General features: G+C 37.3%; 1 protein-coding gene across 1 annotated transcript; it reads left to right on the top strand.

Annotated features, from left to right (window-relative positions):
• The first annotated feature begins 1,894 nt into the window (after nucleotides 1-1,894).
• ppp1r14bb (protein phosphatase 1, regulatory (inhibitor) subunit 14Bb) lies at nucleotides 1,895-27,396 on the top strand. Its single transcript, XM_065289011.2, has 4 exons — nucleotides 1,895-2,592; nucleotides 25,114-25,197; nucleotides 25,340-25,372; nucleotides 25,638-27,396. Exons 1-4 carry the CDS (start codon nucleotides 2,392-2,394, stop codon nucleotides 25,704-25,706), a joined length of 387 nt encoding a protein of 128 aa, XP_065145083.1. The 5' UTR covers nucleotides 1,895-2,391; the 3' UTR covers nucleotides 25,707-27,396.
• Nucleotides 27,397-27,653: the final 257 nt, after the last annotated feature.

Genomic DNA, 27,653 nt, shown 5'->3' with positions numbered 1-27,653 from the left:
CTCAAGCTCAAGGTCTAATCTGCAGTCAAACGGTCCATTGTTGCCATCTAGTGGTACTAGGTTATCAGTACCTTGAATGAAGTAGGAAAACTGATTAAAAGGAAAAATTACATGTTGAGACAGCTGTTAACAACAAGCTCCAAGAAAAAGGGATAGATTTAATATACTATTATTAATAGGCTAACATTAGAGTATAAAATAAAAATGTCATTAGCGTGCCAACAATCATGGTTTAATTGTCCAAAAGTCAGTTCTCAAGTGCTTTTGGCAGAGCCTAAAATGTTCACGTGGACTAACACAAATGCTTATAACAGCAGCTATATTATTAACATTGTTTTTCCAATCATTCCTTCATTTTTTGTCAATGACCAAAGCTGTGGTCCAACCATAATCTTTCATCAAAATGAAAGCTTTTGTTTCTCTTTTCCACACACAGCATGCAGGCATCTCCACTTTCTGTGTTTCTCTTAGTCTTTGTGATTATAGGCTACTACTAATATAAGACCTATTTTGCAAAATGTGCTCTGCTGCCAAATCATTTTTTCAGATGTTTACAGTACACCTTCTTTCACTTCAGCCAGGTGGCAGCAGTAGCATCAAAAGTCCACTGTATGAGATGCTTTGGTAATTCAAACAATATATATATATATATATATATATATATATACTTCCGAAGGTTTATGTAATTTTTTATATTGGTAACAATTTATTCTGAGGCTCTAACCTGATTAAAGTTCATTCACGGAGGCCATAAATCATGTGTTATTTTATAGGTAAGATATTCAATAATCAAAAGGAGGAAGTACTTCATGAATAATACGAGAAATGAAATGTAAATATTAATCAAGATTTAATTTTAGCCTTGGCCTGGTGTCATTTTTTATTACGACTCACAAAGAAATCACCTGATTTCTCATCTTAAGGTTGTATGTGATAACCAACTGATGACAGTGTAATCTGTTAAGGTTAATGAACCGAATAAATTTTGGGCAATTTCATCTTTCTATTTTTTTTTTCATTAAAACCTATTTTCATCTTTCCTATATGAAAGAAATATTAAATAATTCATTATACACAACATACTTATAATGTGGGGGAAATTATAGAGGCAAACACAAAGTCTCTTTTCAGTAAAATGAGCAAATCTGTAAATGGATAATGATTTGACATGATTTGAGTTTAAACCAGTTTGAGTATCCTCCACTACAGCCGTAGGATATTTGTACAACTTTACACAAGAATTATATTACATATTTGTAAACGTGTGCAATGTCCGATTGTTTAAATGCAAAACAGTTCCAGCCTGCACATTTAAGTTTACTGAACTGTAAAATCCAGAAACATTATTTTGAAAAATTATTTTTCCTTGTGCCACTTGTACAACACAGCCAATGCCAAAATATTCTGTGGTATAAAATGTATAGCTTGAATGCACTGTAAGTCGCTAAATGCATAAATGTAAGTGAAATGCATTATTTTGTATTCCAATATACAGTGGAAGGCTTTTACTTTTCATAAAAAATTGATTGGCTCATAAAACTTCTGGTTTGGCTAGCTGAGGTTATTATATTGGGCACAGGACTTTGTCCTTCCACTTCCCACATGCCAATCATAAAGTAAATTCTTACTTGAGAATAAGCTTCTAATAAGCATCAGAGTTCAAAGTGTCATAAACAAGTGTTACTATTAACAAACCTTTTTTAACTGGTATAACAGGATTATCTAGTTGCATTTAGCCTGTATTAAGGGCTTGGTAAACTTAGTCAGCAGCAATGGGAAAGGAGACGTGGGAGGGAAAGGAAAAAAGACCAGAAAGGGAGGGAGAGAGAGAGAACAGCCGTATCTCAGAGGGGGTTACACATACACGCACATAATTCGGGGGAGGGAAGCACAGTAGGAAGAGGAGGGGAAAAGGAAGGACAAAAAAAGACAAACGGACAGAAAGAAAGCAAGAAGTGGGGCACACTACACTGTTTGTTTTCATAGCATTGCATGATAACATATAAAGGTCTGTAGACTTTCTATTTAAATGCACAGATAAATCTTTGCAAGCGGCTTCCATCTTTATTTGAAGGATAACAATAGGCCACTGGGAGGACTCTCGAGTTTAAAGTGCTTTGAGTTACTTGCAAAGTAAAAGGAGACACGCGGTTTGAAGTCCAGTAAGTGCTTGATGCAGCCATTTCTAGCGACAAGAGCAACTACCAACCGTAGAAGTTACTTTATATGACTTTACAAATATTATCAAGTCGTTGCCAAATGCCATAAGCATTGCTAGAAGAAAAAAAATCTAGAAGTGGCAGTTGAAATCACACTGCTGTCCACCTCATCTAACACGGAGCAGATCCGATCTACTTGATCAGCCGGTATTTCAGAGGATATTTCAGGACTATGGCGGCGGTAACAAGCCCAGAGTCGAGCCAACCAGCTCGCGTTTACTTCCAGACGCCCCCCGGCTCGACTGAAGAAGCCGAAACCCCGGTCCGAAAGCAAGGACGGGTCACGGTGAAATACGACCGAAAAGAATTAAGAAAGAGACTTAATTTGGAGGAGTGGATTATTGACCAGCTGACGGATCTCTACGACTGTGAGGTAAAAATAGTTTGTGGAAGCTTTACTAATGTAAAAACAGACATGTAGCAACTACCGTTAGATTGTAGACGTGGGCTAGTTGCGAGATTGTGATTTTTTTGTTGTTGTTTTATGCTAAACCATGATTTACCGTTTACTAACCTCAACCGTAGAAAGTATCGCCACATAATATCATTGTGGGTAACGTTAAATGGACATTATGTAAGGTGTGTGTGTGTGTGTGTGTGTGTGTGTGTGTGTGTGTGTGTGTGTGTGTGTGTGTGTGTGTAAGCATCAGTCTGGCAGTGACCCTCTGTTTCCATGGATTTAAAAGTCAAAGGTAGAGCGCGTGACCTCTTCATTTACCTGCGTAGCCTTTTAACCACAAGACAATAATAACCATTTACACACCAATGTATGGTATAACCGTTTGTCAAATAAATTATAACAAGTAGGGGTAAAATGATATGATATGCCTTTTCATATCCTCAGTTTATCCATTTACCTGCGTATTTTCCGTTACATTGCGCCGTGACGTCACAATGTACGCTCCTCCGTCAAAAGCGTAGCAGATTATTTTTAACTACATCTGCAAGGATACAAAATAATAAGAAATGTACCTCGTTTTTGTTATGTTATAAAATAATGTTTTTATCAAGAATGCTAATTGTGTTCTTATTTGGAATAAAGTATGTAATATCTGTCTGTGATGACACTGGATCAGGATTTTTTGCAGTTTTTTTTTTTTAAATTTATGCAGAGATGTTGTTGAGATTTACCTGTGCTGCGTGTGAAACTAACCTGACAATGACTCATTCATTCAGTCAGTCAGGTGTTACCGGTTCGCGAAACTTACGTTCGTTTACATAAAACGTGCATTGCTTGGATCAAAAGATGACCATGTTGGCATGCTCCTCGTGTCTCTCGTACCGTTCCTCCCCCAGTCTTCTTTTTAACCAGAAAGTAACGTGGCCACTTGCTTCCTGCCTTCCTCACGTTTTCCTAAACGTCCTGGCGTTATAGTAAACAATAACGCATGACGCGACGTTTCCCCTGAGAGTCATTATCCTGTTCATTTAAAACTTTCAGAAAGCAATATTGCAGTGTTGGCGTAAGGTGAGCCCACGTGGCACAACGCCATAGAGAGAGAAAGAGCAAGCCTCATAATTACACTCACAGCAAAAGTTTGGTTTCCCTGGATATAAACGTTGTTGTATTATGTAAACTAGTCCAAATCATTTAACTTGCAATGTTACAGATGTGGGTTGGCGGTAAAGGAAAATTGGTATATATAAAAAAAGGGAGAAGGCACTGAGAGGGATGTGAACACATGATGGAAAATAATTTTTTTAAAGACCCTGTGAAATCACAAACTGACATTTTTGCCTGTTGGCTTTGTCAGATCACTGAATAATTGTTCAAAAGAGGAAATGTTCGAGTACTGAGTCATTGTATGTTATCAATTAATGACGTGGAGTTATTAAAAATAGAGAAGCAATGACTAAATTAAGTCAAAAAGAGGATGCAAAAAGTCAAGGGAGAAGTAAACAGACAATCATTGATGAGACAAACCCATGATCTGTGAAAAGAGATTGTATAGAGAGGGACAGCTGTGGCTTTGGCTAGATGCACAAGGATGCCGTTGAATTACCCCCCCCCCCCCCTCTCATTAATACTCACACAGCATGTCGCGCTTTGCCACGTACAACTGCCCTTGCCATCCTGCATATATTTACGAAATACGTTTCTGCTCACCTAAAATGTCAACAGTGTGACCCTCTGTTCACATTTAAACAGGCTATGCCCTCAGCGCATGTCTGCTTCCAGTTTGTTTACCCCAAAATAAATCAGAAAATAGGATGAAGGTACGAGAGCGGGAGTGCTGGATCTGACATGGCATGAGGGAGAAGGAGAGGCATAATTGCAGTTTCTGGGATCATTGGGTTGATGCATAATGGAGACTGTTAAGCTCTGAGTCACGAGCAAAGGAAATGCCAGTGACAGGCGAAACTGCAGGAAGCTTGTGTGTATGTTGATTGTCTGATGTTTTAAAAAGCCAGTAAAGGTTGTGACCTCTGCTTTGGTGCAGTCCGGCTCTGTGTGTGCTCACGTGCATTTATAAACAGTACAGGATGTTAAACCCCATTCCATATAGTGGTTCTATATATGCTTTGTTTGAAGTTCACTTATCTTCTCCATCCCCCATTTATCAATACACAGACAGAACATACAGTCACTCACAACTCATTTAAATACTTCAGCTCCTCACCTGCTAGTGGCTGTCAGTCACTTCTTTGCTTGCACCTGTGTGTAAATGTGTGAATATGTGTGAAGGGAAAAGAACAGGTTTAGGCACGTCCATGCTCTCCCAGTGCATTTTCTATAGTGTTGAGAACCCTGTCAGAATAAATATTTAAATAGTCAGCTTTGTATGTCTGTTAGAGATTTGCAAAAATATTTGTAGAAATGCAGTCAAAGCATAAGGAGGAGTTTAATAGGTTAGGTGGTGAAGAAGGTAAATAATAATACATTTGTTAGGTAATTAATATATGTAGGTGGTAAACTAGTATGTGTGTGGGATCAAGTTGCGATTTTATGACGTGCTACTATTGGTGTGTTCAATATGGAGTCTATGTGGGAATTATCCCAGTTTAAATGTCCTACATCCAACCTTAATGCATTTAAGTCACGCATCATGGTACATAAACCTCCTAAGATTTGGCTTTTTTCAGATTTCTTCCAGATATTTGGGATTAGGAAGACCAATAAATATAATAACCAACCAGATATTTGGGATTAGGAAGACCAATAAATATAACAACCAACTTTTTTTAACATGATCCAGTATAATTGTACACATTTGTGTACAACAGGTTCCAGTTACACAGAATCAAGTTTTATGGTGCAATCAACAAAAAATGGATCTTAGGAGGTTAAAGAGTGCCAAAATTGAATTTTTTGTTTAACTTTTGTAATATAACCTACAGAAGATAAAATTTCATATAATTTTGTGCTGTATAAATTTGTAATATAAAATACGTTTTTACGCTTTATATAAGGAAGCACCATGCTCTCTTACTGGAAGCATCCTGGGAACAACAAACCTTTTTAGTTGTTCAGCAGACAGAGGGACATCGATTGATCTTAAAATACACAGGATGTCTTTGCTCAAAACCAGTCAGCAGTATTAAAATCTTTATCCAGGAATTATCTGTCACTCAGCACTTATTACATTTGAAATACATACAGTAAATATATATTGCTGGAAATAGCCTTCGCTTGTAAGTCTTAATTCATGAGCACAAATGTCAGCAAACCAAACTAAGAGGCTGTTTACACATGGTATTAAGATGCAGTTTGGTCGATCAGATCACAAGCAGACAAGAGGGACACATTTCCATTCACACCTGTTGTTTTAATCCGTTTAATCTGACACGATGTGCACCAATATTATGTGAGACCACTGCTCATGTTCTTAGTAAACATGTTGCACAATGTTTTGTATACATACTGAATATGTAAGGGCATTCTCAGATATTTTAGAGCAATCAAAGAAATAACCGTGTGCAACTTCTCGCTTACATAATGAAAGAAAAATGAGCAACCACTTTAGTTTGACCAATGATATCCTTAGACCTTGCTGAACACCGCAGGTTAATGCTATAACAGTACTTTTACACGGGGCGTAAGCATTAACGCTTGACTGAAGGCTTGTCTGAAGCAAGGCCAACAGCCAATCACAGTGGCCGCAACACATGCTCCAGTCTTCCATAAACGTAATTGGCTGGCTCTGCCTAGGTTATTGGCATAAGGCGATCTGATTGGCTGACGCATGCGTTGACGCTTGAAAAGTTGAGAAATTTTGAATCTCTGCCCTGAGCAACGTTAGGGACGCGGATCCACAATTCAGTTCGGCAACGCAAAACGTTACCCATTAAAAGTGTATGGGAAGGGTTAACGCTTATGCCCCATATGAAAAGCAATCCGCTCAAATGTGTTTTTAACTACCTCTGAATCTGGTCGAAGTGGAAGAGTTCCTAACGTTTTACACCTTATTTACACCCATCTTCCAATTGTGATCCAATAGACAAAAAGCATCTTGATACCAGGTGTAGACAGGGCCTAAAATAACTTTTTCCTAGTCAGACAGACTGGCTGTCTCTTTAGATTCTAAGTAATCCATTTAAGGCTTTCAGTATTACAAAAGTCACTATAGACCAAAGCCAAGTGATGTCATAGCTTTGTACTGCACTTTCAAGACGAAGAGCGTAGCACATAGTAGAGCTGGGCGATATTTTGCATGAGATTTGATTTCATGGCCATCTCATCATTAAAGCCGGTTCCGCAATTAGTAGCAAATCGTCATCACCTGCTTTCAAATGGAGCAGCATTTACATAGAGCCATAGTTCACTGACAAGCAATATCGCATTTATTATCGTAGTCGATTCGTACGCGATTATTTTAAAATGCAATATTGCCTAGCTTGTCCGTGAGTAAGTTAATGCACCTCCATCTGAAAGCATGTGATTGCTATTTACTACTAATCACGAAACCAGTTTTACTGATGAGAAGCGCATGAAATCCCATGCGATTATATCACCCAGCCCTAACACACCCAGGTGCACAATATCTGTGTTTGTAAATTTTTTATTATTGCATTTTAGTGTCATCACTGTATTCCTACAGAAATACTTAACAGGAAAATGTTGTCTGCTTACATTTCCTATTATTTCTATTTATATCCTTCTACATATTTAGTCCCACCAGCATCAATGGCAAACACCCCCCACCTGTGACATCACCATCCATGTAATAGGTCAATATGTTGTCCCCTTCTGTCCTTAAATGATGGCAAAAGCCTTTATTTAAAGGGCTTTGTGGTAATAATTACGACTAGAAGCCTATAATTACAGAACCAGAGCAGAGGAGAAGAGTTGGATCTTCTACTTGGGATTCAGATTGGTGTAAAGCAGTAATTCTCAAAGTGTGGTCCGCCAAACCCCCCCAGTGGTCCGCCAAAAGATGACCTAAACTAGGCAAGTGTTTATATAATCGTCACTTATTTAAGTAGATTTTTAATGCACTTGCGAAACTGTGATATCAGTTCTTGCCTTTCTGTTTTAATAACGTAAAAATGGATCGGTGGCCAAACCAAAGAGGGTCAAAATAAAAGATCAAGCGTCAACTGAAAGCAGCTAAAATCCACAGATCTATTAGTTTTGTAATGTACTAGTTTTTGTTTCATGTGTAAAGTCCCTGTAATTTCAGTGATTTTGGACATTAGGGGGAACATTTTTTTCCCGTATTTTATTGTTACCATAGTTACAACCATAGACTTCATATACCCACCACCTCAGTTTTAAACTAATGGCTCTTTGAAATGACATTAAGTGGGACCTAGGCTGTTATAGTATGTTTAATTGCAGTTTTTTTTTTTACATGTGCAGTTTGTTGTTCATATTAAGCTGCAACTCATTTCACATTTACTTGTTCAAATGAAATAAAATTCATATAATATTTTCTAAAACATAGCATTTGTTTTTTAAAAATTAGTTTTTGACTTGAAACAGTTGCATATTAAACTTAAACTTGTTTTTTCGGGGAGTGTTAGAGTGGGATTCTGTTAGGTGGTCCTCAGAAAAAAATTGGAAGATAAAGTGGTCCTTGGGCTGAAAATGTTTGAGAAACACTGGTGTAAAGGATGGATTTAAATAAAAGTAAACAATGTGTCTTGCTATAAACCTTTTTTTTGGAATTACATGGTAAATTGGTGCAATCTCGGGTAATTCAGAATGAATTGAACTCTGAATCAACTACCAACACACATTAACACACTTGCCTATGCACACTTGACTTTTAGGCATCCAGACTGAATATCCTTAAGTGCTTTAATCTAGGGAATATGAGGAATGCCCATCTGCTTTATTCCACTCCAGAAATGACAGATGAGCGAAAGAAAAATTATGTGTCTGTGAACAGCAGGGGTTGCCCTCCTGGCTGATAGTGTTTACTATTTATCACCTTTTCTTTCCTTCTTTCCCTTTCAACATGTCCTATCTTTAGTAAGAAGGAACCACAGACTTATCTCTTACAAAGTATTGATTGAGATGTTCCTCAGATGCTCGTAATGGGCAAAGATGCCTTATGATCTCTTAACACAAATTAATTTAGTGTCTAAGACTGGCAACAATCTTTTTATAATTGGTTATGATGCAACTTGTCTCGGATTGATTGACTGTTTGTGTTTTTTAATTTATTAGAGATCAATTGGTCCAATTCCATTTTGTGGGGATGCTTGTATAACTTTCACATAAATAAAATGCACAAAAATGAAAACCGAAAGGTCATATTGGTCTTACTTTCTTGAACTTTAAAACTTTTTTTTTTTTTTGCAACAACAAATATCACTTTTTCCTCGACCATTTGTATTAAACGAGCCATTTTGATTTTGCTGCAGTGCCTATAAAGACCTAAGTGCTAGTAGGAAGTCCATGCTTTAAATTGTTGTTTGCTGTTGACTCCAATTTAATTTTTATCTGCCCTTTCAGTAACAGCCTCTGTGCAAAGCTTGTATTGTATAAGAGATCACTCAACAATCTGCAATGAAAGTGCTGCACAAACTGTTAAGGTCAGTTTGACATCATCAGGGACTTTGTTAAAAATAAACTTCAAGCCTGATTCTTTGGAAGGACATCCAGGTGCTCCCTACCACCGGGAACAGTACAATGTTTTATGAACCTTTTAGACTTTTAGAAGAACAACATACTTGTTTTTCTGTGCACAGGCGTTGAATACGTGGGGGACATGTACTTACGTACGACATGTTCCCCCCACTTTAAGTTTTAAGGACCGGAGCGGCAACAGCATAGACCTGTCACTGCATCGTCACAAGCGATAATTTCACATGCTTTTTTATTGCCAATTTAAATATTTAAGCACAAAACCCTCTTGTGTGTCTGACATGTTACTTGTAAAGAAGCATCAGGCTCTTATGTTTAAGTTCAGTCATTTCACTTTTAATGCCAATGTAAAGATTATTAGTCAGTAACTGAAATGGCTTATTTACACAAACTTTGAATTTAGTCATTTCATTGGTATTCAACAATTTTTTGACGCAAAACTCTCTAAGTAGTAAGTACATGCAAAAATCTCCACTTTAAAAAAAAGTCTCTGGTCACTACTGTCCTTTCTGAATAAAGGTTAGGGAACAAAAAATGTGGTCAATATCCTAATATATTTAAGTAAATCTCTTTTAACTGGGTAAAACATCCAATTCGTCTTCTGTGCACTTAAAGGACTTTGCTTAAAAATTGTCAAACGTTTAGTGGATTTTGCCAACAAAGCTGTATTTCTGAATGGCCTGAGGCCGTGATTTACCGGATTTGAAGTGAATGTGAATACATGCCGAGAGCATTCGGTCTCATGACGGTGCCATTTAGTGGCTTTTGCATCTGAGATCTCCATATTTACACTAGAGAGGAAGTTTTACATTTAGTATGTTTATATAGTGCAATAATGTGTTTAATTTCAAAAGATCAAGGGAGATTAGATTTCTCATAATGTCAACTTTAATGAAGAATATAATTTGATTCACAGGAGGTTGCACATTTACCCAGCATTATTTATTATATTATATATTCTGAGGGAGAGGATGCCAGAGTGTCTAAGTGATTTCCTTTCTGATTAAAAGCTTTTCTTGAGATGAATCCAAACAGAGCCAAAGTATATTACTCGCTCTTCTCAAAGTCTTAAATCACAGACCATACTGTGAGGTTTAATTAAGTGTATAGACGGGTTGTTGAATGTTTCATTGTGCGAGTTCGTTATCACTTATCTTTATTAGCCCTCTGTGACTGACTGCATTCAACAATCTATCCAATCAATACACTTCACTTCTGACTTCCTCTATCACATTTCTCTTTTCAACTATTGACTATACAGTATGTTATCCGGTAAAATGTTTTTAATGGTTGTTTGTGACTCGCCATCACACATTCTTACTTCCTTTTACACAGTTTGTTGTGAAGGAAGTGAGAGGTTAATGGTGTAGTGACCTGTTGCTTTTGTGTGTGTGTCTGTTATGATTGGCTGTAGTTATAGGAACAACTCCCATATCATCTGGTCTCTACTGGGAAGCATAATCTTACTCCCTGTTGACATGAGATTCATTACATGAAAATCACAGTATATTTAACACACGTTTGTTTGCATTTACACTGAGGCATTAATAGTTCTGAAGCTACTATTAGATTCTTCATACAGTTATTTTTGTAAGAATGTGAAAACTATCTAACACTTTTTCCTTTTCACACACACCCTTGCTAAAACAGCCCTTCTTCACTTCTGTGTATGTGTGTTGTTTGTCATTCGTCAATGTGCTGACGGCCGATAAGCTCATGGGTATGTAAGAGACGGTGTGTATGATAGACCCCCACCCTTCACTGGCCAAATTCAGCCCAGATAGAGAATTTTCCTTGGGGCAGCACGTGTTCCCTGCTCCTCTCTCCCTCTCCATCATGTTGTCTGTCACAATGACTGCAGCCAATACTAAGAAAAAAATCTATATTGGAGCACCATGTGTTCGTGCATGAGATAGAAAGGTTAGTGTATGGAGTGATTCATAATTTAGCTTTTGATGATTTAGAATATTTAGAGAAAAGTAGGAATATGTTTTCATGACTTTGGTTATACAAAGTATTCATGGTAATATCATTGCATAGTATTATAACTTCAACATGCATGTTATAATACTACGTGTAGGACACATCATATTACATTTTCTTAAAGACCCCATAGAATGGTTTGAAATGCAGTTTATGTATTATAAAATTTTCAGTTAAACAGGAAATTGGATAAGGGCATATTTAAGGGAGAGTATTTTATAATGCATTTTATTGGCATTTAAAGAGACATACAGTAAAATGTATTTTTACAGTTTAAAGGGTATGGTAGAAGCTACACAGCCACAAAAGTCCAGTCTTGATATTTGGGGGTTTATGTGTATTCATTAAGCAGATGCTTTTATGCAAAGCGACTTTCAAATAAGGGAGCATTCAACTCTGAGGCTGTGTCTGAAACCGCATACTGTACATTACGTACTGAATGAGACGAAGTACCTTACTGACCGTTAAAACAGGTAGGTACTGTACAGTATGAATCCTGGTAGTATGAATGAGATTCGGATGTACTACATCCGCCATGTTGATACATCACGTGACATACGTCATCATCATCTCCTGTCATTCCAGCGCGAAAACAGCTGCATGCCACTTCTTCTTTGTTGGATTACTTCTCGCTCGGGGCATCATGGGATAGTGAAGTGTCCGTCACATGCACACTTTAAAATCTAACTGGAAGTATTAGGTCATCCGGGGGCTTTTTGTCTACTGTTTTGGAATGCTATGAATTCGGACATACTACTCGCCTCACCTACTGCTTTTCGCCTACTATATAGTTGGAAGTAGGCGGTTTTGGACACAGCATGACTCGTCACTCAACAAAGTATGATAAAGTCTAGACAGGAAATGAATGTAAACATTGAATGAAAACTTTCATGTGGTTTAAACGATACAGTTTTCAACTAAAAATGGAAAACTTTGGCTTTTGCGTTTAAGTTGTTAAAATGATACAGTTGTCTCCCTAAAACACGGACATTAAAGTGTAACGTGATGCATGTGTAGGCATTATGTAAAATACTTGTTGTTTCGAGTATGTTTATGTGACAATGTCATAGTTTATGTCAAGTCCTCAAACTACGAAAGTTCCTTGTTGGTTGCGGTAAGGGTTACGGTATAATATACGTAAAGAATAATTGACTTCGGTCCTTTTGAATTATTATTTGAAAATAATTCACACCCTCTGCTTCGCATCTTCCACTTCCTCTTATAACACAGTTACCACAAACATTGCTCTGATGGTTATTTTAAGACATTTGACAGGTTTGGTGTGCGGTTTACAGAAACATAATCAAGATGCATGAAACATTTCTCAACCAATCAGAATGAAGCATTCAACAGGCTTGTGGTATAAGGTATAATAAATGTTTCTGTAAGATGGAACAGTCCTAAAATAGTCATATCAACAGACTCAATGCACCAAGTATTAAGACAAAAGCCCTGGGTATAGTCAGTTTTTTTACGTATACGCGAGCGTACGCGCACAGTCGAACTCACAGCTTTGCAAAGCACAGTTAATTTGACTCTTAAATGGGCGCTACCATTCGACGCATGCCTATTGCGAGAAATTACATTACCTCTTGTGACCTACATGTTCAATGTGCCACCTACTAGCCTGGCATGCATAATACAGCATTTTAAGTTGTTTTTATGAATCTGTGGGAACAGGGATTTTTTATCTGTGCGCAAAACGTTTCAAAAGACGCAAAGGAAATGTTTTCTCTGTTTTCAGTACATTGTTGTTTTGTAAATAAACCCTCATATTAAAAACTGCTGTCCATTTTAAAACCGTTTTTTCACTACCGTCTCAGTGCTTGTGGGTTAATCTTGCCATCTCTCTGTTTGTGTTATGCAGTGCCTGTTCTGTTTTAAAGTCATGCGTCTGTCAAGATGAACTCTTTCTAGCTTTAGATTAGTCAACTCCTGTTACGCATCTCTGCTTCTGAAGAGAGTCATCTGTGTCTTGTTAGGGGTCAAGCACCGAAGGTGCTGAGACACCTATTGTAATTGTTAGTATTATTAGGGGCCAAGCACCGAAGGTGCTGAGGCACCTATTGGAACTGTCAGTATTATTATTCTTCTTCTTCCCCAATGGGAGTCTATGGCAGCCCTATGAACCGTACATAGGAAAATGATGAAATTTGGCACAGTTGTAGTGGTGGTCTTAAAAAGTCATGTGACCAAAAATGGGGTCTCTAGTCCTAACTCTATAGCGCCACCAGCAGTGCAAAAATTCAATGTTCAAATGGTTATAACTGCTGATCCGCTTGATCTATGAAAATTCTACTTAGTACATGTGATTGCTCTCCTCATGCTTGTTGTTTTTAATACCTTACAGTAAAACTCCACCCATTACAGTAGGGGCCATTTTGAAATGTACAGTATTCCGTTTATTCGCTACTCCTCCTTCAAATGTTGTTCAATTCTTATGAAATTTGGCACAGATGATCTTTGGAGTAAGCCGCATAGAAATGACTGAACAGAATTTTGATATTTATCTTTGTTCAAAAGTAATAAATGCGCAAACTTAACGAGGTTGATGCAAAAATGGTTCTGAAGCTGTAGCTCAGCCATTCTTTGATCAATTGAAATGAAATTTGGTACACTTCATGTGGACCATGAACTTGGGGTCCATGCCAAATTTGGTGACAGCGCCACCTATGGGTCATGAGATATGAAAGTAGGCTATTATTGCCCATAACTTCTGCACTGTTTGTCTGATATATATATTCTTTGTGGAATTAGTTTCACTGGTTTATGCCGATCGCAACGATACCTCGTTTGTCATTTTCCAACATTCTTTTCATGTGTTATTGTAAGGCATATGGTAAATGATCTTTTCGCTACTCCTTTTACAAATGTTGTTTATTTTATGCCAGGTTCTGCTCGTATAATGTTTGGAGCAATCCGCACAGAAATGACCGAACAGATTTTTTATATTCTGTTCTCTTTCCTAGAAATATTGCTCCAAAGTTGACCGTGCCTGTGATGTTGTCTATTTGTCATAGTTAAGTACGGTATATTACATTTCATAGCGTTTCTGTACAGAATGTTCGTCTTGTCTTCAACCTCACTTGAGCTTGTTGATTCTTATATACATTATATTTCTGTTATATCTGCTCTGCTGTGTCATTTCTGCTTCTGTGGTGATTGGCATTTGTCAATGCTTTCATCTCTGAACACTCTATTCTGCTGCCTCATGAACTGTGTCAACTAAATGGCGTATCGTGTTAGTCACATGCAAAGAGATTCTGAGTTCTTGGGTTCAAATCCCGCCTGGGGCAAGTTTTAATTTGTTCTATAAAAGTTTTGTTCTTTCTCACCTATTCTTCTCGACCTGTCTGTAGTTCACATATGTTCTATTTTCGTCATGTTTTCTGTTGCTGCTCTGCACTGCGGTGGTTCTGATCGGTGATTGCTACGCTTTGGGTACTTCTGTTCTTGATTCACCTTGGGTGTTCAATGCGCATTGGGTCATTGATACCTTCTATGTTGCTTGCTGTGCTTTGGGTGCTCATTGCGCTGAAGGTGCTTGGCCCCGAATCGCTGCTTGCAGCTATATTTATTATTATTATTATTATTCTGCTTCTTCTTCTTAGCCATAGGCGTCTATGGCAGCCCTATGAACCGTACATAGGAAAATGATGAAATTTGGCACAGTTGTAGTGGTGGTCTTAAAAAGTCATGTGACCAAAAATGGGGTCTCTAGTACTAACTCTATAGCGCCACCAGCAGTGCAAAAATTCAATGTTCAAAGGGTTATAACTTCTGATCCGCTTGATCTATGAAAATTCTACTTAGTACACGTGATTGCTCTCCTCATGCTTGTTGCTTTTAATACCTTACAGTAAAACTCCACCCATTACAGTAGCGGCCATTTTGAAATGTACAGTATTCCATTTTTTCGCTACTCCTCCTTCAAATGTTGTTCAATTCTTATGAGATTTGGCACAGATGATCTTTGGAGTAAGCCGCATAGAAATGACTGAACAGAATTTTGATATTTATCTTTGTTCAAAAGTAATAAATGCGCAAACTTAACGAGGTTGACGCAAAAATGGTTCTGAAGCTGTAGCTCAGTCATTCTTTGATCAATTGAAATTAAATTTGGTACACTTCATGTGGACCATGAACTTGGGGTCCATGCCAAATTTGGTGACAGCGCCACCTATGGGTCATGAGATAATAAAATAGGCTATTTTTGCCCATAACTTCTGAACTGTTTGTCAGAAAATTATGATCTTGATGTCTATGGATTGCTTACCTCATGCCGCATCTGTCGATGTGTATTATGCCGGGTTTGACCACACACATCTGTCCGACATTTTGAAATTTGTCATAAATTGTTATATCTTTTGAACTATTGGACATATCCGTGCAAAAATCAGTAGGGAGATTCAGCATGATGTCTTGAAGGTACCTTGGAAGTCAGAGTATAGCGCCACCTATGGGTTATAAACTATAACAGTTCTTATGGAACTGCTTATAACTTCTGAATACTTTGTCTGATATTAATTTCTTTGTGAAATTGTATTCACTGGTTTATGCCGATTGCAACGATACCTCGTTTGTCATTTTCCAACATTCTGTTCATGTGTTATTGTAAAGCATATGGTAGATGATTTTTTCGCTACTCTTTTTACAAATTTTGTTTATTTTATGCCAGGTACTGCTCGTATAATGTTTGGAGCAATCCGCACAGAAATGACTGAACAGATTTTTGATCTTCTGTTTTCTTTTTCTTAGAAATACCACTCCAAAGTTGACCGTGCCTGTGACGTTGTCTATTTGTCATAGTAAATTAATGTTACTGTATATTACATTGTATAGCATTACTATACAGAATGATCTTCTTGTCTTTAATCTCACTTGAGCTTTTTGATTCTCATATACATTGTATTTCTGTTAGTTCTGCTCTGCACTGTCAGTTCTGCATCTGTGTTGATTGGCATATGTCAATCCTTGCAGCACCTAAGCTGTTTATTGCTGCCCTTTGAGCTGTGTTAACTGAGTTGCGCATCTGGTTAACCACATGCCATGAGATTCTGAGGTCATGGGTTTGAATCCCATGGGCTGTGATATTTTGTCTTAACTTTTTTCTCACTTAAGTTTTGTGATTTTCATACAATACATTGTATTTCAGTTATTTGTGCTCTCTGTTGTCATTTCTGCACGTTTGGTAATTGCTGGATATCAATGTTTACAGCTCTAAATCTCTATTCTATAGCTTGGACACACCAACTCAGTGGTTTAATCGTTTACTCAGTGGCGCATGCGGTAACTGCTGTGCTTTTGGAACCCGAGTTCATGGGTTCGAATCCCATGTGCAGTGGTTTTTGTCTTAACTTTTTTTCTCACTTAAGTTTTGTGATTTTCATACAATACATTGTATTTCAGTTATTTGTGCTCTCTGTTGTCATTTCTGCACGTTTGGTAATTGCTGGATATCAATGTTTACAGCTCTAAATCTCTATTCTGTAGCTTGGACATACCAACTCAGTGGTTTAATCGTTTACTCAGTGGCGCATGCGGTAACTGTTGTGCTTTGGGAACCTGAGTTCATGGGTTTGAATCCCATGTGCAGTGGTTTTTGTCTTAACTTTTTTCTCACTTAAGTTTTGTGATTTTCATACTATACATTGTATTTCAGTTATTTGTGCCCTCTGTTGTCATTTCTGCACTTTTAGTAATTGCTGGATATCAATGTTTACAGTTCTAAATCTCTATTCTATAGCTTGGACACACCAACTCAGTGGTTTAATCGTTTACTCAGTGGCGCATGCGGTTAGTGCGTTGCTTTGGGAACCTGAGGTCATGGTTTCGAATTCCAGCTCTTACTTTCACTTATTGAGATTTCCTTTTTTGTTCCCTTTAACACGTTCTTCTCGACCTGTCTGGTTTTCCACACGTGTTATATTTTTGCCATCTTTACTGTTGTTGCTCCGCACTGCAGTGGTTCTGCTCTGCATTTGCTTTACTTCGGGTTCGGGCTCTGTATTGCGCGCTTTCTGCGCTTTGCGCATTTGCTGCGTCGTGCCGTTTTTGCTGTGCTTTGGGTGCTCATTGCGCTGAAGGTGCTTGACCCCGTATCGCTGCTTGCAGCTATATTTGCTTTTGTTTCAGACAGCTACAACATCAGCTAAGTTCACTGTTCTCACAGATGTTAGCCCTCCACTAACAATCATTAAGTGTTTGTATTATTGTTGTATGTGTGTTTACGTATGTTAGCCTATAAAGTAATTCAAGTGCCTATAAGTGCCTGCGTATTTCTTGAAAACAAACGGTTGCTCACTAAATGAGTCATTTTTTGGTTAATGCTTATGAGGCTCAGGATGTGGGTTTTTATAAACAGATTAAAGTAAAGTTGGAAATACCTGAATTACTTTGAATGGAGTTCAGCTGAAAAGTCATCATGAGTTTGAGCCTGGAGGACATACGCTATAAAAATACATATTGCTTATAATACTTTGTAATCTTGCGAAATGCATAAATGTAAGTCTAGACCAGCTGCGTCACATGTTGTTTTGTATAGATGAGGGCTGTTGAATCCACACACCTGGGCTCACAACTAATTTGTCTTCCAAGGTAATATTAAGTAATGTTTTCATTTGAACATTGTATACGTCTAGGTGTTGTAACCCTGAGAAAGAGAGAACATATTGGTGTAAATGCTTATAGGTTTAGTGACCTATTGATTCTAATTATTTGAATCTACTAATTTCCCTTTTCCTGTTTCAACACATCTCTGTTCTCTTTATTTCTGTAATCATATCTTGACATCAGAGATTAAGCAACCCATGCAAACTCCCCCAGCCATAACCCACAGGTAGAAGAGTTGGGTCTTGAATATGTGATCAGATATCAGACATAAATTACTCTGTCAGTGTTAAGCATGTAAGCACATGTAGCTGACCGCAAAAAGCTTTGAGAAAGAGAGGACACTTTATGTGAACCCCAACTAAAGTACTATTCCCACGGGATTAGTATCTGGGGACCTCGTGTGATTTAAAAAATGCCCCAACACATCTGAGTTTCATGTGGCCCATTCATAAGTCTCCAGTGCCCCTATTAACTTAGATAATGTGAAAAAGGACAACACGGTAACTTAGTTTTGGGAAACTTTTCTCTGCAAGCATGTGGAAAAATTGAATTTATCTCCCCTTGTGATGTCAGAAGGGGATAATACCACTATTAATCTGCACTATCCAACTACTACTGCCGTTTAGTGCAGAGATCAGCATTTGAAATGGCATATTTTTGCTCACACCTACAAAGTGGCAATTTTAACATGCTATAATAAATTATCTATATGGCATTTTGAACTAAAACTTCAAATATGTACTCTTGGGACACCAAAGGTTTATTTGACATCCTAAGAAAGTGAAATGTCCCCCTTGAGTTCAGCCCAAAGCACACGTCTGTCCGATTAACTACACAACGCACAGAGATAGACTGATTATTTAGACGTTTAAAATCAGAAATATATAACAAATGTCCTTGTAAAAGTTTCAAAGCCATAAGAAGCAGAGGGGTGTGTCTTTGTTTGTGCGCTCCTCAGCTACAGTGTGAGAGGCGCAGAAACAGAGAAAAATGAAATAAAAGACGCACAGGTAACAAAAAGCCTTGAAAAATGATATATGACCCTCCAAATTATAAAGATGCAGATTTGCATCACAGGATCGGTGTTCAGCAAAATATGGTAGGTCATAGGCTAGTCGATTCGCACGGGATTAAGATCACAGACAACCTCCACAATTATTACAAATCACTAGGGGTCACCCAGGTAATACTAATCCCATGCAAAGAGAACAGAAGTTAAGAGGGATTTTCATTGTCTGCTAGATAAATGAGGCGTAAATCTCTCTGTGATTAGAAGCTGTTGAAGGATGCCGAACAGTTTTGCCCTTGACAGCATGACGTCAGTCTCTGTCCTTCTCATTTGTTGTGTATGCTTAAAGGGATAGTTAAAAAAAAGTATTATCATTTACTTAACCCCATGCCATTTTAAAATAGCATGAAGTTCCTTATCGTGTGAAAGCATGTCTAGCTAAATATTGAAGTTGGTATTTCAATATAATAAAAGAGAATAGTGACATTCACTTTAACTGTATGTAAAATAGCAACAGTCTTCAAAACATCTTTTGTCATGCAATTAAGGAAGTCATATAGGTTCCAAACAACATGAAGTTGAGTAAACTTTACCTAGATACAATTCATATTCCTCAAATATTTGGATAACTGCATCCTGCATGTTAGTACTGTTTAAGAAAATGTTGGAGCTACAAGTTTTTCTGTCAGGAGCCCATAGCCAGCATCCTCATCCTCGGGGATAAAGGCATCAATTTATGTGGGTCAAACACTGAGTCTGAGGTCCCATAATGTCACATCAGATTTACACAGAGTCCTGTGACCTGTACTGCTGTAAGACACACATGTAGATGCTCATATTTAACATATGCTGCATGATAAAGGTCACACATTCACTTGCATTAGAGCATAAAAAATTCCAGAGTCATCCACAAATCCAGGGTAGCCATGTGTCCCCTTACTAAAGCAAACACACCTGAATGTTGACTAAGAGGTTGACTCACTGAAACAAAGCACAAAGGCTCTTTCTCAACATGCGTTCTTGTCTGTACTTGCGTTTTTGTGGACTTGTGAAACGTCACCTGTCGCGACCCAAATAGTGTTTTAATTCTAAGTCAAGTTCACATAAAATCCCCAGATGTGTTCTTGCTCCATCTCTTTTATAAAGGATGCACTGGGAGGTGACTTGTGTAGACTTATTATGACCGCAAGTTTCCCAAAATTCATTTAGCTCTTTCCCCGCCATGATTTTTCATGATTTTCACAAAAGGTTAATGCCTCCCAGAAAAAGCTCTTCTTTAAATATATAACCATAAATGAAAGAACAGACCCTCTGCTTAAAAAAAAAAAAATACAAACAAAAGGTTCATCCTACCTTCATCAGTTCTCTTTTTATCACCTCTCAAATATTGGAAGGTTTCTTCAAAAACATCAAATTTTGAGCAAAAAGCTGAGATTATTCAATTTTTGAAAATAACTTTTGATAGAGATCTTAGATGGACATACAGCTGCTTGCCCTAGGGTTTTACTTCCTGAGGTAACTCATCAATGGTGGGGAAAGAGGTAGTGTAGGCGGCAATGAAACCGAAAACCTGCATAATATTACTGTTTATGTGTCACAAAATGAATGTCTCCTGGTCAAATATAAGATATTCAGATTGGGTATATCTAATATACCCACGTTTCAGGGAGGCAGGGCATAAAGGAGCAACAATAATATACAGTATGTGGAATATATTGTGTTTTTAAACCATAAAGCACACAAACACATTGTATTATACCAAATACATAAAATAATGATCAATGCAATAGGTGCTCTTTAATCAACTTGAATTTACAATTCATTTAAACTTTCGTGACTAGTGAGGAGGATTATTCAAAAAAGTTGAATTAGCAAAGTTATTTCAAATACTTTTTTCTTATAATTTATAGCAACTTCTCACTTATCAAGAAAGTTGAAATAATTGTAATTTCAAGTTGATTAAAAAAGTTAAAAATGTAAGTGCGCAACATGGATTTTTCTCACGCATGCCTACAGATTGAATCAACACATGTGAATGACAACACTGTTATCACAGATTCGTGTTTACATTGTTTACAAAGAGACCACAAGGCGTCGTCATCATCATTTAGGACCCCAAAACGCTGTCAACAAACATTCAAACAGCATAAAAAATGGCCCCTTTCATACAAATAGTCTATCTCAATGAGACTATAGTCTGCCCATACTTTATCACACTCCAGTAATTCAAATAATTCCAGTTATTGTCATGTATATATTTGGCCTTGCTCATTATCAGATCTCATATCTGACATTTGTAAGTGGTTGGAATAATACTGCATTCCCATGTGTGTACACGGTTTGGTTGAGACTACTAAATGACTTCTAAGTGCTCCAGTACAACAAGTATGCTTTCAAAGCAACATATTATGTACTTAAATTACAGATGTCAGTATTACACATTATCTTGTCCAGTTTTGGTTAAATATTTAGTCTGGTAGTTAAAGGCGCAAAAGAGGATGTTTTTCGCCGACTGAGAATCCAAAAACGGTTACTGAGTTTTTTAAATGAGTCCATGCGTAAGAACAGCCTCCCTCCTTCACAGCTCATTTCTAGGGAACGCCTTCCAAAACTCGTTCACGAATATTCGAACACGAGTGTTTGTTTACCACCGGAATATGCTGTGTCGCGTGACTCCCGTCAGTGGATTCATTATGTGAAATGATGATAATAAACAAATAAGACGTTAAAACCTTAGATCAGTCGACGCTACTCCCATTTCAACTAGCATGTAGCAGACTGGTCACTGGCTTGCAACTACAGTACAAGAACAACGTCAATATAACTGAATAACAGTGCAACAATAATTATTCCCCAAAGAATATTCGAGGAGGAAAGCAGGATCGACAATGAAAACAAACCGAAACTTAAGACGGAGTTTCATGCGCTATGCGCATGCGTCGCCTGTGTTTAGTTACTGGAGCGCGCACGTCTCTCACAAGGATCGTAATGGCAGTGATTGACAAGCCAGAGGGCCAATCACTTATGCGATGACTGCATGAGCAATTGGCTGACGTTTTTAAGGCCATATCTTGTGCACAGATGACGTATATTAATATTATTACTTTCAGTGCAGCTAATAAATAGTCTTTTATCATTTAGTAAAGACAGTTTCAAGTAATATTGCAAAAATGTATAAAACAAACATCCTCTTTTGCACCTTTAAAATGTCAAAGGTTTTAACTGCACTAGCAGTGATGGGGCGACATGGTTAAATCTCACACTTTGGTTGCCTGTACAGGGCTCCAGACTGCCCCCAATTGGTCGCATTTTGCCACCAAAATTTGAGAGTGTGCCACTGAATTTTACATCCAGTCGCACATGTGCGACCAGTAAATTTGACCTTTTTTTGTGATGTGAAACTGAATTAGAAACAGCAAATTGTTTTCTTTCATTAAAGTATTTATTAGTAATACAGTATTTGGTAAGCATGTTGATTTTTGGTGTGTGCCCCTAAATTTTCTGGTTGCGCTCCTAAAATGTTCAGTTGGGGGCCACTGTGCTCCTAGTGAAAAAAGTTAGTCTGGAGCCCTGCTGTATGATGTGAAGTTCATGATGATTCAGTGTAACTATGAACAAGAATTTCTCATCTCCTGTTTTCTTTATCGGCAGTTGTCTATGACTTAATAGTTTTACATAATTAGCACATACTGGAAAGTAACTTGATAAAGATACAACATGTAATCAATATGCCATGCATGTAAACATTCTTGTTTAAAAATGACCTGCACCGTGTCATTTGACAAATTATTTGATTACATTTAGTTCTTGTCTTTTTTCTGCTGTCTTTTTTGTGTCATTTACGCTTTATCTTTCTCTGTCTCTCTCTATGAGTGACTAGTAGCACATGGTGCCCACATGTTGTGCCTTGCATACTTTGTCTCAGTGTCCACACACACATGCACACGTATACGCCGTCTCACGTTCCACTTCCTAACATTCAGCTCAAGTGGTTTGGTTTTTACAGCTTATTCATTTCTGCATACACACTGTAATCATACATGTGCTTCTCAGTTACACACAAATTGAAGGTTTTTCAATTCAAAGGGCAATTAATGGTTCCATTCAAATGTGACAGTGCCACGACAATATCAGTGTATGTGTGTTGAGATTTGGGCAAGGGGTAGTCAGGCAGGTGCAATGACAGCTGGTCTGGGCAACCCAAACCAGGGGGAGGAAGAGAGAGCGAGAGAGAGGGAGAGAAGTGTTTTAATGAACAAAAGCATCAGCTTTACTTTTGCATGTGCCTTTTGATTTCCATAGTGAAACATTGGACAGTTTTAATGTTCCATTCTTGCCTGTTTCTCTAGACAGACTATATTTTAATACTGTGCATGAGTCACTGTAACAAAACCACAACGGTTTGATGCTGTACACAAATGTGTGTGTGTGTGTCTAAGAAGAAGATGAAGTGTGTTTTGGAAAAGGCTCTGAGGGACTGAATGTTTGTTAAAGGGAGAAAGAGAGACTGTAAAGTGGGGATGAAAGTGTTGTGAAGACCATTTATAGAAAGACGAGTGCAGAGTGGTATGATTGTGGGGAGAGAGAGAGATGATAACCAGTCGTTATTGAACATGACAACTTTAAAGGAACGAAACAAGAAAAATACAGCAGCATATAATTTAGGTTTGGAGTGTCCACTGACACGGGCGTCTATTTTTACTCCTAAATACAAAATTTAACTCCAACCTAAACAGAATTGACAGATCATAAGAGACACAAGGGGGCTTGACTTTGAATTGAATTAGGATTTAAATTAGAAGTATTATAGAAGTTGTTTGCGAACAGAAACCAGTCTTGGTAATGGCAAATGCACACTACAGTATCAGGCAGTAAGAAAAGCAGACAGATCTTTTTCACATCCAATGTCCTGCCACTAGCCCAAGGCCATACATGTGAACTGGACTGATAAAAATAGCCAAACACAGCAGTATTACTCAGAACAAACACAGTTATCTGAAAGACAAAATTACATTTGGTTCCATAATGATTTGATGGGGTGTCAGGGTTTTGCTGTGAACAGTCAATACCATACAGATGTTTTTAAAGGAATGGTTCACATAATATATAAAGATATGATATGATATGATATTATATATAAAAGAAACCCTTACCATTCAAATCTATACCACTAATGTACTATTTTCCAATTCTTTAAGTCATATCATAGTGATCGTGTAAGAAACATACAACATTTTTTAGCTTTTGTGAAAAAAGGAACCCTTCCTTTTAAATTTCTCCTGTTTTATTCTGTATTCCTGTCATATGTAAGTGGTTCAAAGTCGACTCTAAAAATCAATTTAAACACGGCGAGCTGTGAAATCTCAATAAGATGGTGTGAGGGTGACGAGACAATGATCTCAACATCACATGAGTAACAAAACTAACATTACTGTAAATGGTGAGATTCATAAATTCCACTAAAATAAATGAGTGGAAAATAACAGCTACAGACTGCAATTAAACTGAGAAGATCTTTAAGGTTTCTTCTCCCAGACTACTAGTAAAAGGTGTGAAAAAATATTTTTTTGTTTGAGCTCAATTATTGGGCAATTCAAATTTAAATGCTCCGCTATGTTTTTGACACAATGGATACCCCTTGTGGTGAAGAGGCAAAACTGCACTGACCTTTGCATCAACCCTGGTGGCAACTTAACCATAAACTGCTAAATATACAAATGTACAGATATATCCTCAATCTTAACTCCTAAACACAGAATTATCCATGTAATCATTCCCGCTGTGTTTCCAGAGTTTCTGCCTAGCATTTTTTTCCTCAGTGGTTGTCTGTGTCCTCTGGGAATAGAAATATGCCAAGAATATAAAAAATATTAAGAGGATTACTGTGGGGGATTTCTGAGTTTAGCTGTACAGTTTCCAGCACAATGTGTAGGATATTTGTATTAAAATTTCGAAAAATGATTAGCATGGTGTTATATATATTTTGTTCATATATCCTAAATGTTTTCAACAATGATAATTTCAGAGAGTTGAGAGTTTAAACCAGCACTTCGCCTCTTTTTATCATCAGTTTGCTGCCATAGAAACCATATAATGTTTTTGACTTCATATAGATGGTTTAAGTGTTGTCACAGTTGTTGTTGTTTAGTGACATCTAGTGGCAAAATAACATATTGTGCTTTAAATATATAGACCCATACTTCATCCAGATGAGTTTTGTTTTTTACAATGGACATATCCATGTGTTTGTGTAACAGGAGGAAGCAATTCCAGAGCTGGAAATTGATGTGGATGAACTGTTGGACATGGAGAACGATTCAGACCGAGCCGCTCGAGTGAAGGTATACATCACACAGAATCTCCAGAATATAACCTGTTCAACATTTGATTATAAAGCACATTTGATTATGAATTCTGATAGGAAGAGGTGTGTTTTAAAAGTTTTTTCAAGTATTTTACATTCTTAATTTTATTATCCAACAGGAACTGCTGGTAGACTGTTATAAACCTACTGAAGTAAGTAAATAATCGAATATCACAGCCCACATAGATATTTTGAGGCAAACACTATGGGTGTAAGTAAATAACATGTAAATTGAATCTCAGAAAATTATACTTCTGTTGATAGTTCAAAGTATTATTATCTTTCGGTGTATTTAAAAAAAAAAAACTAACAAATGAAACATTCAAGAGCTGAAGGATATTCTGTGGGAATCACTGTTGCTGTCTGTGGAATTAAGTGGGGACTTTTTTAAAAACTTTGCTCTTTTTTTTACTGTAGGTGTTTGTAGCTGAATTGCTGGACAAGATCCGTGGCATGCAGAAGCTCAGTACTCCGCAGAAAAAATAAAGCTCCTTGCACCTCCACTCCTCCTCAACCAATCCCATTCCTTGATTTCCACTATTAGGGGTATGATTACCCATGAGCAGGTGCTCTTCCAGTCCCATCGCTCCTTTGCATTCGTTGGGGAGATGGTGGAGGTTAAGTTATGAGAAAGTCTAGCCAATTAGATCCTTATAAGCAGGGCTTATTTTCTCAACTTAAGTTTGTGTTATTTTATTTCACTTGTTTTGTAAAGGGGGAAGGATTTATTTGTTTTGAAGTGCTTTTAGACATCATGTGTTTTCATATTGTTATATATCTCTATGCATAATTGTCTCTATGCATAGAATGTTTTTTTTCTGGTTTAAGTATTTTTATTTTTTGTTAGGATTTTTTGTAATTTTGTTTCAGAGCTTCCTGTGTCCTCACTAGACACATGGACTAAAATGTACTGTTGTTAGTAAAACTGTGACCTTTGGTATATAATGATGTCTGAGGAGATCAGAAAGAAACAGCCTTAACGATTTATTTTTTGTTTTTGATTCTAATTAAATTGATAATTGTGCAGTTAAGGGCTTGGAGGTCAAATGTTCATGAAACTTTTAATAACTAATAAAGTGAGTAAGCAAATGCCGCTGTTCTCAAGGGGATGGATTTACTTGGTTTTTTTTTAGAGGGAGGGAGCTGTGAGTAGGAAAAAAAATCAAGTTTTTATTTCACACCACACACACTGTGTCAAAACTCGGGCACGACCGCCCTCGAGGATCAGGAGGAACAACTATACACAAACATCTGCATCACAAACCACAACTGTGGCTTCTAACATGCATCTAAAGATATGCACACTGACAAAGACACACAAGGAGGAAGGCAATATGAGCATGAAAGACAACTTGCAGTATGTCATTCACACTGCCAAGCGTACGGTCTGAATTAATCCTTTCACGTGACTCTGCTAAATCATCTTTCCTAGGAAGCCATCTGCTCTTTTTGTCTCAGCCAATCAAATGCTATAATAAGAGGGCTAATACTTACACGCTGTGCTTTTCAAATGTACCATTCAGCATTTCCAGCAAGCATTATATAGATGTTTTCCCATTACACACTGATGTTAAAAATGCATGCATAAAAACTATCCAGCACTTTCAATGCACAGCTCCTGTTCTTCTCTGTCACCACAACCGTGTCAGTCTTTCCTCCAATCCCCCCATTTATCATTGGCTCTCTTTGTTTCACCAGCTCCGCAAGCATTTCATTTTACCTGAGAGTCACCCTTCATACTCCAGATGTTGCCTTAGGTTACGTTTATGTTATGAAAACCAAATTAATTTAAACATTTGTATGAGGAATATACAACAAAAAGAAAACAACAATTTTACAAGCAAAAGTGGATGATGCTTTAGGATGTACTTTCAATGTTTTTTTTTTTTTAGAAATGGAAGGTAGCTATATCATGCAGAGTGATTTTTAGAAGACATAAAATGGATTTGTATGTTTTTATCATTGTGATACAAAGAAAATAGTTGATTCCTCTTTTCTATGTCTATTAGGACACGAGCATTGAAAAGATTTAAACTACTTCAAAGTGAAACATGAATTAGGAAAAATGTACAAAAAATTGTGTAAGAAAAAAATATCTCCTAGCAATACTAAACTTGTTTTTTGCCCAATTTGTTACACTTTTATGCAACTTTAATAAAAATTTCTTAAATTACAATTATTGCCTGTGTTGTTGTTCTTTGATTAAATGCAAATCTGTTTAAATCCAAATTAGCATGCATTCGCTTTTAAAACTCTTGTAACGTTTTTTATATGTATATTTTTGTTTTATATTATTTATATCCCATCAGAGGTTTTTGAAAGATGTCCTCTATTCAGGAAAATCTTGTACATGTATGACTGTCAGGACCACTGTGCTGTGCTCCGATCCCTATTGGTCAGTTCACCTACTGTACTAACATCGATGAGACCGCG

Source organism: Paramisgurnus dabryanus, chromosome 2 (assembly GCF_030506205.2).
Source record: "Paramisgurnus dabryanus chromosome 2, PD_genome_1.1, whole genome shotgun sequence".
Classification (NCBI taxonomy): Eukaryota; Metazoa; Chordata; class Actinopteri; order Cypriniformes; family Cobitidae; genus Paramisgurnus; species Paramisgurnus dabryanus.
Note: the sequence above shows the minus strand (reverse complement) of the source record. Positions and strands in the feature narration are given on the sequence as shown.